The following is a 13,484-nucleotide window of genomic DNA, read 5'->3' as shown; positions in this document are numbered from 1 at the left end:
CACATGGCAGCCGAAAACCGTATACCCTAGCTTGTCGTGCATTCTTTCCAAAAATCAGGACTTTTTTTTTAAATGCCGTGGGACACGGGAACAATTGTTAAAAACCGGGACTGTCCTGCCAAAAGCAAGCCATCTGGTCACCTTAGGGAAGGGGCAGGGGGATTCCGGGCGAGAGACTGTTAAGATCTCATTTCCTAAAACCCACAAAAGTAAGTACCAGTTGGCAGTGACATGGCTTCTTCAAAAATTTCTTCACAACTTGGATTCGAAAAGACAACAGTTCGGTCAAATAATGGCAATTCAAATACTCAAGAATTTTTGGATGATTTAATACTCAAGAATTTTTGGATAATTTAAGGACGGTAACAGCATATAGGAACTAGGGGTGGGGTGGGAAGCAAAGAAGTCTAAGACAGAGCAGAAAGCAATGATTCCTTCCCCCTCCCATCACTTATAGTAAACAATTCACTTGAAGAAAGTAAATTAACCACTGGATTAAATAGGCAAGCAGGATTCTAGCAGATTTTATTTGATCCATTAATATATTGAAACCCAAACCAGACAAGAGGGAGAATAAAGCAGCAAAGTTTCTATTCTGGATTGAGGACATGGTCTGAGATGTCTGTGTGGAGGGGAATGGAGCACGCAAACTTGTTTCTGAGGGAATCCAAACACGTGGTAGGCCCCTCAGGGCAGACTCGAGACCCGTGCTCCCAATATGGTGGCCATTCGCCACACGGGAAGACCGAGCACTTGAAATCTGCACTATCATTTTGGTATGTGCTATGAATTAGGGTGTATTTTAAGTTCTTGGGGCATACACAGAATGTAAACTACTTTAATAATGTATCTGTTTATTGCAAGTGGTGGTAACACTTTGATATGCTGGGTTAAATAAACTTTATCATCAGAATGTCACCCATTTATTTTTACCTTGGATGTGGCTACTAAAAAATGCAGTTACATAAGTGACTTGCATTTGATTTCCATTGGGTACTCAAGTCTAGTCTAGTCGCCAGTCTTTCCAAGATCCCTGGGCACCGATGAACTCAGCAGCTGGCCCTGAAGGGAGTTGGTGGTGGCCAGAGTGGAGCGCTGATGACCAGAGGAGGCTCCCCAAAGCTTTGGAATCAGGGGCCTCCTTCCCACCACTGGGGTGAAGGGCAGGGGTGGGACATGGTAACTTATGAGCCTGAATATGGCTTCCTCTCTGCCTCTGTTTCTGGTTAGATCCAGCCTGGCTTGAGAAAACAGAAGAATAATGTTCTAAGTAGGCTGGAAGAAGGCCAAAGAGGGGTGGGGAGAAGACAAAACAGTGGCTCTGTCCCGTGGGCAGGGTAAAAATTACAGTCAAACCCGCCTACTTCATGAAGTCAGGATGTGGGACGTTTCAGTTAAAGACAAATACTTCTAATTCTGAGAAAGGGGAGGCAGGGGCTCCCAGTGTACACTAATGAAAAGAAAGGTGTTGGCCCAGAAGTGCATGTGCACAGAGAATTTGGGATTACACCTGTTTGCCTTTTCACTTTCAGATGGTATCCACAGGGCTACTGCTGGGTAGAGCCAGTATACGGAACAGAACACTGACATCACTACATCCCCAGCGTTTTCATCTTCTTTTAAAAGATTTCACAATTTATAAAGGACAGATGTTCATAAATTCGTTTCAGGAGCCAGTAACAATTTTGACCTCTGAGGACTGTCCAGGATGGACTACAGTTGGCACTTGGACAATGCAATGAGCGGGGGCACTAACCCCCATGCAGTTGAAAACTCACATATAACTTCTGATTCCCTCAAAACTGCTAAAATATTATATTAAGAAAATACATGAAAAGTGCGTGAAGGGAGACGTCAGACAGTGTAAGACATGACAAAATAATAATAATTAATAAATTATCAAGGGTTCGTGAGGGAGGGGGGGGCGGGGAGGGAGAGGGGAAAATGAGGAGCTGATACTAAGGGCTCAAGTAGAAAGCAAATGTTTTGAGAATGATGATGGCAACAAATGTACAAATGTGCTTGACACAATGGATGGATGGATGGATGGTGATAAGAGTTGTACGAGCCCCCAATAAAATCATTTAAAAAAAGAAGAAAATACATTGACAGCACTGTACTGTCTTTGCTGAGACTGTAAGTTCTTATGTTTTTAAGAAGACTTGTCATAATGTTGAGGAGGTTGGGGTGACGGAGGAAGAGCTGGCCTAGGAGAGGAAGAGACAGAAGGGGAGGCAGGAGAGGCAAACGCATGTGGTAGAACTTTACAGAAGTACTAATCCGTGTTCCTCTGCTTGCTTTAGTTTCAGCACTGACACTGTGGAAGGATCCACGTTGAAAGAAGTCCGAAGCCATCTTCAATAATTGGAACCGCTCTGCCATATTGTCACGTGTCCGTGTGTTTCTGGCACCGCGTCTGCTCGCTGTCTGGCCCGCGCTCCCCTCCTTCAAGCCATCTTCCGTTAACGCCCGGGGTGTGGCTGCTGCCCTGGACATCTCCAAGAGGCCCGCCTTGAAAACCTTCACCCCTTACGTTTTTGGTTGGGGGAGGGGGGCATGTTGACAAATCTATGAAGCCATGCACAACATCTGGACGCTTTCCTCCAGCAGGAGTTTGTTTGGGGCTGGTTGACTTTCACAACCCTTTCTGTGCAACGATGCCCTCTTCCATGGTATGATCCTTCCAGACGCTGACGACGGTCTTCGTAACGGGATTCTCTTCCACAGCATTGGTGGTCCTTTCTGCTGTGAGATGGATTCATGAACTGAATCTCCCTTCCTATTTATACAATTTCCTGTCTCGAAGGATGTCCCTGGGTGGTATAGTGGGTTACATATTGGGCTGCTAACCGCAAGGTCAGCAGTTTGAAACTACCAACTAGTCCCTGGGAGAAAGAGGAGGCTTTCTACTCCTGTACAGAACTGCAGTCTCAGAAGTCCACACGGAGCAGTCCGGCTCTGCTCCACAGGGCCACTTTAAGTCAGAACTGGCTCAATGGCAGTGAGGTTATTTATTTACTTATACCACGGTCCTTACACTGGATCCATTATCTTGAAACGTGGGGAAGACCTCAATCGATGGGTCACACCGAGCAATTCAACCCTTTTCTTGGTGTCTCGTGACTTTTCTCTGCTTCCTGGGAGCACTTTCAGCACACGAGTGGCGCGTCACATGGGACCCAAGGTGTCACACAGTCACTGTTCGCTGTATCGCAGAAAACGCAGTGCAAGCTGTGTGAAAACCTTGAGAGGTCACGCTTACTGTGATTCTCAATTGATGGAGAGTAACCGATCGACCCTAGATGATCTGGTCTCCTGGCGCTTTAAGCAGATACAGCATCTGACTTCCCGGCAAGAGCCAGAAGGTGGAGACAGAACCACTGCAGCAGCACGTGGGCGTTCCGTGAGTCCTAGGCGGCTACGACTGAACGCCACATCTTCATGTCTGCTTCTCTCTCTCCCCTGGGAAGAGCGCCATGCATGGTCTGTGTGTGCACGTTTCCCAAAATGTTCACTTTTAGTAGGTTCGAATATATTTTTACAGCAGTACCTAGTGAAACAGATTAGTAGCTACATATATTTTATGCATTCCAGATATACCTAACTTTTTCTTCGTTCTATTTTCACTATTTTTACACTACGGCTTTAAAAATGGTTGCAAATCTCCAAAGAAACGTTTCTAATATATTAATTGAAAAAAAAACCCAAGCAGTCCATATCCGTATCCTTCAAGGGACAACTGTACATTCAACAATCTCACATTCTCGTTCATCTGCACCCTATACATGGCGTAAAGCAAGGGTCTTCAAACTTTTTAAACAGGGGGCCAGTTCACTGTCCCTCAGAACCATTGGAGGGCCGGACTATAGTTAAAAAAACAAACAAAAACTATGAACAAATTCCTATGCACATTGCACATATCTTATTTTGAAGTGAAAAAAGCAAATGAGGCATAAACACCCAGCAAACCGGATAAATGCCCTCGGCGGGCCGCATGTGGCCCGCGGGCTGTAGTTTGAGGACCCCTGGAAGGGTTTGCGCCCCTTAAAAAAAATTCACTGCTATATGGGGTAGTTACATAATCTGGTGTCAATTTGAGGATTCAGAGTGAAGGGGTGGCGTCTAGCCTGTCAATCAGGTAGTAGCCTGATCACCTCATTTGAAGGTGCTAAGGAGATAAATAGCTTGCTGGAGGCGGGACACATGCTCACTCCCTGAGAGACATCCCCGTGGAGAAGACACACAGAGAGAGGCTGGTGGAGTTAGACCTCTGGAGCCGGAGAAGCCACTTAGAGACCTCTGCCAGTGTTGAGATGCTTACAATGCCACTGGATCCACAAGACTTCTTACCCACTGGCCTATGGTCTTCCTGCATTCGGCATAAGTCATTGCATGTGTTTGTGAGTCTGAAGAGGACTTTATAGATTTGGCATTGGACATATGGGCTAATATCAGACTTATGGACTGGGCTGGAACATTTTCTCAATATTCAATTACTCTTGTATATAAACCTCTTTCTTATATACATATGAGTGTCTATGGATGTTTCTCTGGTCTACCCAGACTAACACACTATGCAAGAATAAGAGCCTGCAAGACAATCTAATAGATAAGACTCCACAATGGTCCTCAAGAAGTACAAGCAGACACCATCTATACACGTGTATCTCTAGAAACCCAGATTTATTTTTAATCAGCTTTACCATGCCATAAAACATGCAGTTAAAACCAATCAAACTCACTCCTTGGCTGGTCCCTGAACTTAATAAGCTCAGTTCTTTTCTCTAAATTCAACTTAACAGCTCTGCCTTCCACCAGAAGATGTAGGAGCCACCATGTTCACGTTCACAATGTATCAGGACTTTCCTGCAGGGGACTTTCAGTGTGTCCTCAGGAGGAGGTGACATGCAGATTAGCTTTTAGCGAAGGAAGTATTGTAAGCTCTATTGAAGTGCACTGTCGCACTGGCCTCCCTGGAGGGAACTGGCTAGATGGTGCTTGTCGAAAGGCTGAGCCAATCAGGTTCAAATGGGGTGACAGCACCTCCACCTGTATGTTGGCCTATGCGGCAGGGCTTTGTGGTTGCTGTTTGTAAAGGAGGATCAAGACGTACGGAACAGGCATCTCTCGACATCCAAACTTAAATCATCGCTAGAAAAGTTGACTTGGGGGGGTACTCATACTTTCCCTACACTTCCCAACCACTTCCCAGACAAGGCTACCCACACCGACTTTCTGCACTTCCTTCAAAGCAGAGCAGGTTCCCTAGCATGGTCCTAACAGGGGCCCAGCGTACGGAGGAGAGGAGGGAACAGAGGGTGGGCGGCTTCATTTTCCCCTAAAGATTCCCATCAACTACAGGATGACTCCTTACCTCATTGGAGTTCATTTCTTAAAATAAATAAATAATAACTAATATTTCCCGGGACAACACATACATAACTTGCTGTTGTTTTTTAATAAGTAAGAAGGATTCTTATCATTTTGGTGTATGTGTTTCCAGAATGTTCTCTGTGCCTTAGGTATATATGTATTTGCCTACTTAAAAAGACAGAATGTTGGGGTGGGGAGGGGGAAAATGAGCAAATGATATTAAGGGCTAAAGTAGAGGGCAAATGTTTTGAGAACGATGAGGGCAACAGATGTGCATACGTGCTTGACTCAATGGATGTATGCATGGACTGTGGTAAGAATTATACGAGCCCTCAATAAAATAATTAAAAAAAGAATAATGAGGGCAACAAATGTACAAATGTGCTTTATACAATTGATGTATGTATGGATTGTGATGAGTTGTATGAGCCCCCAGTAAAATGACTTTAAAGGAGGCTGTTTTTGACTGGCCTTCAGACTGTTTGGGACATAGTTAGGAACCCAGAGTAAAACTCCACACACCGAGTGTTTTTAAACTGTCCAGGTATTTTCTAATGTTGTCTCAGTCATTCACTCAGGATAATCGTGCTTCATTTTACACCCCCTACACTGTCTACTTAAGTCCTGGGGACACTGTCAGGTTGACTGCTACCCACCAGGTCTGCGGTTCAGCTGCTACCGGAGAGAAACATGAGGGTATCTGACCCTAAATGCATGAAAACATTCATGGCCTTGGATGCGCTCTACAGGGTCACAATGATCCAGAACCAACCCGATGGCAGAGGTTTGGGTTGGTGTTGCAGGGGTTAAGTACGGCTAACAGAAAGGTAGGCTGTTTGCACCGCTCGCTCCTGGAGGGACAAAGAAGAGGCAGCCCGCTTTAGCCAAGCAGATCGACAGCCTTGGAAGCCCAAAGGGCAATCCCCTCCCCCTCCTCCAGGGCCACTGTGAGAGGTACTGACTCTACAGCAAGGGATCGGTGTCCCCATGTCCACTGTAGCAAGAAGGAAGGACACGCTTTCTCTAAAGACACTGCCACCACGCCCTCCAATTTCACACTCTGACTTATCCATTGGACAAAACTGACCCCTGCTCCCTGTGGAACACCTTCACGGTCCTGCTCTGAGGACCTCACAGTCCTTTCTGGCGGTCACGTCCTAGCTACAAGATGCAGCAGAAAAAGCTAAGAATCAGGTTCTACTCCTGGCTTCTCACGTAACTCGAGATGGGGCCCCCGAACAAATGTATTCCCCGACTCTCATAGGAAAACCCAATTACGGTCTTTTAAGGGTTGAGTGGGGCAAAAGCTCCCGGCAAAGTCCAGTAACCAATGTTGCTAGACCTATCGACCAACTCCTCTTCCTTCAAAGGTTTGGATTTAAGCAAACAAGGAAGAGTAATTAGTAAAAAGCACTGTTTTCATTGAGCCCAATCCAATTTTCAAGTCAACTGCTTAAAAAAGTTATTACACTCTAACACACCAATTTGACCAACTGAGTAAATTGGTCATTGTGTGCGCTGCCCCGTTTTTATTCTGAGGTCTTGTTTTTCTTGGGGACATCCCACACAGTCCTAGAACTTTTATCCAATGATTTGCTAAAAAATTTATTGTAAAAAAACTGATTGTGGAAGCAATTGTACAATTCTGTTTGTTGTGATTGAACTATGGAATCCTGTATGTGTTAACTCCCAATTAATACATTTTTTAAAATACAGACCCAGGCATGGGTTTGGGGCTTGCACTAAAGTCTAGCTCCAACTTAAGAACAATTCGTTCTTGCATCATGGCCCTGCTTCATACAGAAAGGGAACACAGAAGATATAGGTGCTATAGCAAAATGTGGTGAAGAAAGTAGATGGTGCCCGGGTATCAAATAAAATAGCATGTGGTTCTTTAAGGCTTGTCTCCAAACAAGCAGCCATCAAAGTGAGAGGTCAACTAAGTCCACATGGAAGAAGCACACCATCACCAGTCACCGAAGATGGCAAATCATACAATCTGATGTCGGAGGGATCGGGACCAGCAGCTAAACTGTGAGAAGGCAATGGATGACAGGAGCCCAAGATTCACTTGCGGAGCCTACATAGGAAAGAAGCCTGCGGTGGGATGGGAGGAAAGTGGTTCCCAAAGAGAGTGCACTGGAGGGACGAGTACAGAAGACGAGAGGCATAAATCTGACTTGAAAAAGGTAAAACTTGGTCAGTTGATCCCGCTTCTGATGCATGCTGGACCTGATCTGGTTTTTAATAATGTCTGTATCTTTGTTTGGTTCTTTCATATTCGGGTGGATCTCAGAGGTGTTATGTCATGAGAGGTCACCTCATGAAGCTGTGTTTTATGTTTTTCTGTGTTTAAGTAGATGGAACCCAGGATTGATTAATCTATAGGGACAGCAAGCAGCATAAGGGTTTTGGGATGAGAAGGGGGTGGGGTTGTACAGTGGAGGTGGTGGGGTAAAAGGGAGACAATGTCAAGGAATCCAAGAAAAAAAGAATGTTTGGAAACCAGATTGTGGTTAACAACAACAACCACAAAGGTGTTAATGAAGCCAGATGGAAGGCCAGCGGCATCTCAGAATCATGAAAACCACGCCCTCTAAGTCGGCAACACCCCTGGAAGCTCCCCACTAACTGTTCCCCCTCCCACAGCGAACATACCATCAGCCGCGCTGAAGTACTCCGGGTTCACAGAGGCGTACAGCACTCCATTGCCCAGCCTGCTGTTAATTCTGTCAGAGAGAGGAAACGCAGGTTAGAAAACCCCACAGCACGCACAGCAACACCATTCTGCATATACTGGTGTCTTAGCAGTGGTTCTCAACTGCGACCCTTTAAGACAGGTCCTCATGTGTGGTGACCCCCAACCATAAAACTATTTTCGTTGCCACTTCATAACTGTAATTTTGCTACTGTGATGAATCGGGCGACCTCTGTGAAGGGTCGTTCAACCCCCAAAGGGGTCGTGACCCACAGGTTGAGAACCGCTGTAGTAGAGTGAGGTGACTTTTTCCTGAATGATCACAGCTCTTCTAAGTGCGCACAGTTCAGGGCCAGGTGGAACAGCAGACAGGTGCTAACACGCCTCTAAGACCTTCGGCGGCCTCAGATTAGGGCGTTTTGAGAAACATTGGTTTCTTGACTTCACCGGAAAGAAAAAGGCCTGTTTGGTTGAGAGGGGCCCAACATCAAGCTGGAAAAGTTTTACATACGGACCTGTGTGATAGGGACAACTGTCCTCATTTGGTTTTCCAACCCTAATTCTAAAGACCTGAAAAAGATGATCTTGACTCGGGTTCCAATCCATCGAGCCCCTTAGCCATAAAACAGGATTTCACAGTTTACCCCAGACTCACCTCTTCCTGTGGCAGACATAGAGCATTATAACCAGCCCTCCCGCTACCATCAGGACGGCCACAGGCAGAGCGATGATCAAATGCATGAAGTTTTCATAAGGTCTTACTGCAGAAACAGAAGAAAATGAGAAGATGTCACCAGGGGAATAACTTGCTCTTTCATCTTTCATGTTCAGTTGAAAGTGTGAAAAATATCTCTGAAATATTGATTGACTGATTGAACTACAGTAAACTAGGAAGTCCTAAAAGTAAACCCTACGAAACAAAATCCAAGTGATTGGGGGGAAAAATAGAAGCAGAAACCAAGCAATATATTTATTTCTTAAAGGTCAGTGTATTCTGAATATTCAAATGATGGCCTGGTTAAAGGAAATCCACACACTTTGGATAAAAAGAATAGATTTGTACATAGAGAGAGCTCAAGGCACACTGATCCTTATCTATTGTAAGACAGTGCCAGAGATGATGATGATGATGATAATAATAATAATAATAATAAAAGCATAGATTGTACCTCTGACAGCTAGATAATGGCTTCCAAAAAGATAGATGGATGATTTAACCCCTCTTCTATGAATTTGACCTAGTTTGAACATAGGGCCTTTGATAATGTTATCAGTGGTTAAGGTCAGGTGCACTGTAGCACGGTGGGTTCAAATCCAACAGGTACAGCGCTGATGCTCCTTAGAACGCACCATGGAGAGGCTGTGCTCTGCTTCCTCTGGAGACATTACTAGGAAAAACCAATCGCTCCATGCTGTTTGGTAGAGTCCCATGCATTTTGTTCTGCTGGACGTGAGACATCACAAATGGGAGCTAACTGAGTGACATCCTTTAAAAGGAGGAGAGACCCCCGGCAGAGAGGGAAGATGGCCATGTGAAGACAGAGGCAGAGATGTGTAGTGGTTGATCTACGAGTCTCGGAATATAAAAGATTTCCAGTCATAACCAGAAGGTAGGACAGACAGGTGCCGCCCCCCTGCCCCCCTGAGGGTCCTCAGAATGAATCCACAGGACCAGCACTCTGATTTTGGACTTTCCATTCCCAGAACTGTGAGGGAATGGATTTGTATTTTTTTAAAAAATTTTTTTAACATTTTATTAGGGGCTCATACAACTGTTATCCCAATCCATACACACATCAATTGTGTAAAGCGCATTTGTACATCGTTTCTCAAAACATTTTCTCTCCATTTAAACCCCCGACATTAGGTCCTCATTTTTCCCCTCCCTCCCCGCTCCCCCCTCCCGCATGAGCCCTTGATAGTTTATAAATGGGTATTTTGTCATATCTTGCCCTGTCCGACGTCTCCCTTCACCCACTTTTTGGTTGTCTGTCCCCCAGGGAGGAGGCCACACACAGTTCCATGCAATTGGTTCCCTCTTCCCTACCCCTTCTCCCTTTACCCTCCCTGTTTTGCCACTCACACCACTGGTCCTATAGGGCTCATCCGTCCTGGATTCCCTGTATTTTCAGTTCCTATCTGTACCAGTGTACCTCCTCTGGTCTAGCCAGTCTTGCAAGATAGAATTCGAGTCATGGTAGTGGGAGCGGGGAGGAAACCTTTAGGAACTAGAGGAAAGTTGTATTTCTCATCGTTGTTACATCGCACCCTGACTGGCTCATCTCCTCCCCGAGACCCCTCTGCAAGGGGATCTCGGGATTTGTATTTTTTTAATCATTTTTTAAATCGTTTTATTAGGGAGATTTGTATTCTGATACATCATCCAGTTTGAAGTACTTTGTGTATGGCAGCCCTAGAAAATGACGCAGTACTTCCAGCCAAAGCTGCTCTGAATTCTCCCATTCAGTCCAGCCATTGGTCTGAGGCACACCACCCTGTGCTGCTCTCACTCATTACCCCCCCAACCAAGCACGTACAGTAGGGACACTAGGGCTGGGCACTGGGGGTGATGAAAGAGAGTGCCAAATATTACATTACAATCAGAAAGCTAATAGGTAGCCTAACAATTAGAAAAGTGGACTGCCCTTTGGTATGGATACATAGAGGAAGGCAGGACCTCATTCAGAAATAAACTGGTGACTTCTCCTTTTCTACAACTGGTAAGGAGACCTCATGGTGCAAGGCAAGAACTTTGAAACCACCAACATTCCTTGGGAGAAAGATGAGGCTGTCTCCTCCCACAAAGATTTACAGGGAGCTCTATTCTGCTCTAAAAGGTCTCTGTGAGTCAGACTTAACTTAGTAGCACTGTGTGCGTTTCTACACGTGTGGAAGAGAAGATTCACAGGGAAAGACCCCCCTCCCCAGGCCAAGACAGGTGCAGGCCTCCTGCACCCACAGCTCCTATAGTCCACATGAAACTAGCCACGTGTGGGCTCGGATGACCAACGGAGTCCTGGATGGACGGTAGAGTCAATGGGTCTTGGATAGGAAAAGAAACGGGGTTGGAAATGTGCTTGACACAATGGATATACGTATGGATTGTGATAAGAGTTGTATGAGCCCCCAATAACATGAATTTAAAAAAAAAAAGAAACGGGGTTGGATGGAAAGACGAGTTAGGGATTTCCTTGAGGTGCCACGGCTTGGGTGGAGAGTGGATTAGCGGGACCATGAGCTAAGGGAGAAAGGAGGGCGAGACATTTTGGTGGCGGCAACTGTGATTGTGGTCTGTGCATGAGTTGCTGGAGGGACATCCAAGTACAGGTGTCTCCGTGGAAATGGGCTTGGAACTCATTAGGCATTGGTGAATATTCTGCTGCGACGGTATTTTTTTACAAGCCATTCTTTTTGAAGGTACTTTCATTAAACATTTTTCAAAACAGCTGCTGACTCATCTTTTCCAATTCCTGAAAACACTCACAAGCTACCATTGCCATTGGGAACCAGCCCGTCCCCCCACCCCTTCCACCTCCCAGACGATTTCTTCTGCTTGTCTCACTTATTATACTCCTGGTCAGGTTGTTCTGTGTTCTTTTTGAGGATCACATTTCAACAGGGACATGGAGAAACTGGAATGCATCCAGAGAACAACAAAATGATTAAATGGCTAGAAAATTGGTCTGTGGGATTCGACAATAAGAAGAGACCCAAAGGCCTAAGATTATTTAGCCTGAGGAAGAGTTGTCTGAAGGGTAATTGAATCGTAGTCAAATGTATGAAGGGTTTCTAAAAGGAGAACAGTTTCCAGAGAATCTCCAAAGCTTCTGTCTCCTCTAAGGATTGAACAAGAGGAAATGAGACTAAACTTGAGCAGGAGTCCTGTTTGACATAAGGAAACACTTCCCGATAGCAAAGCAGACACGCTGATTTAAGTTCCCTGTGTTGAATGGCCACCTCTGTTGGAAAAATCCACCAGAGTTCTTGGCTGGCCGGTTGCCCTTCCACCACTCACAGAGTTAAAAGGGAGCCATCACAGAACATACCATCTCTGAGGATGAACGGAGTTCACTCAACCCAAGAAGTCAAGCCTGCTGTTTCAAAGAACACAATTACAAAATCCCCAAACCCACAGTCTATTCCTAGGAGACTGGTCCCCAGAACAAGGCAGTACAGAGAGAAAGCGAGAAAGATTGGGAATATACCAGGCAGTAGAATAAGCTCACGGGTGAGATGAAGTTAAGTGAGAAGAATCAAATTACAGTTGAACCTCCATAGATGTGTGTTCTGATCCATAGATACAAATATTCAAAACTCAGAAGCTCAAACTCACTGTCACAGAGTTGCTTTCAAATTACAGCAGCCTCTAAGACAGAATGAAGCTGCTGCCATGGGGTTCCACACCTATGAACCTTTACCAGATTAGAAACAGAAAGTCTCCGCTCTCTCTCCTGCAAGGAGGGACATGCAACGAAGAGGTGAAAGCAATCCCTTAGAGACTTCAGAGGGAGATGAAACACCTATCTACATTTTATTTTTATTGTAAATAAGTGAGATGATTTAAGGAGCTCTTGTGGTGGTGCAGTGGTTGGCTGCTAACCGTAAGGTCAGTGATTGGAGCCCACCGGCCACTTTGGAAGAAAAATATGGCAATTCACTTCCATGAAGATGTAGTGTCTTAGAAGAAATCCTCTGGGTAATTCTCCTCTATCCTAGATGGTCGATGAGTTGGCATAGACGCACTGGCAGTGAGTTTTGGTTTTAGGGATGTTGGAAGTATTTGGGAGGGTGTGCATGGGTTATAATAAAACATTTCTTTGGTGACTGATAAATGGTGGCTTAACTGAAACCTCTCGAGCCTACCTGAAGGTTTGGATATAGGCTGGCCAAGCCAGTGAGACTCACCTGGGGGCCCAATAGCAACTAACTTCTAGAGGCATCTCATGGGTTCCTAGTTAGGGAGGGTGGTTGATGTTCCCTTTTTGAGACACAGAAGCCCTGTATTGGGAAGCCTCCCAGATATTGCCCAGGAGTCTCCTCCTAAGGATGATCCTGATTTGTTTCCTGGTACTTTAAAAGGTCTACAATTGTACATTCGGTGACTTCTTCCCGTGAATTAGCAAACCCAGTGGGGAGAAGCCAGCAGGTGGAAGTGAAGCTGCTGTGTAGTCTCCTGGACTCCCAGCCAGTGCCCTCCTGTTCGGCAGTCTAAGGGTGGTGTCCTTTCTACTCGTAAGATCTGTCCTATCTCTGGTGATGGTCAGACAGGGCTGCTGGGTGGGTTGATGTCAGAAATGACTGAGCCCTGACTCAATCTCTGTATTTCGGGGATAGGATTCATGCCGAATTTTATCCACAGAGTAACCTATGAAATATCTGTTTGGTACTATCACCTGAGCCTAGCCATAGTGTC

The 13,484-nt window shown here is 45.4% G+C and overlaps 1 protein-coding gene across 1 annotated transcript in view; it reads right to left on the bottom strand.

The window, feature by feature from the left end:
- IGF1R (insulin like growth factor 1 receptor) overlaps window positions 1–13,484 on the bottom strand; it is a 257,169-nt gene that overhangs the window by 25,883 nt on the left and 217,802 nt on the right. Inside the window, exons 14-15 of the mRNA XM_045296469.1 lie at window positions 8,727–8,832; window positions 8,032–8,102 (exon numbers count right to left, since the gene is read on the bottom strand). Of these exons, the coding sequence (XP_045152404.1) occupies window positions 8,032–8,102; window positions 8,727–8,832 (177 nt within the window). The remainder of the gene's footprint in view (window positions 1–8,031; window positions 8,103–8,726; window positions 8,833–13,484) is intronic.

The sequence above is a fragment of the Echinops telfairi genome, unplaced genomic scaffold (assembly GCF_000313985.2).
Source record: "Echinops telfairi isolate 266 unplaced genomic scaffold, ASM31398v2 ScPeMD7_7409;HRSCAF=8447, whole genome shotgun sequence".
Lineage (NCBI taxonomy): Eukaryota > Metazoa > Chordata > Mammalia > Afrosoricida > Tenrecidae > Echinops > Echinops telfairi.
Note: the sequence above shows the minus strand (reverse complement) of the source record. Positions and strands in the feature narration are given on the sequence as shown.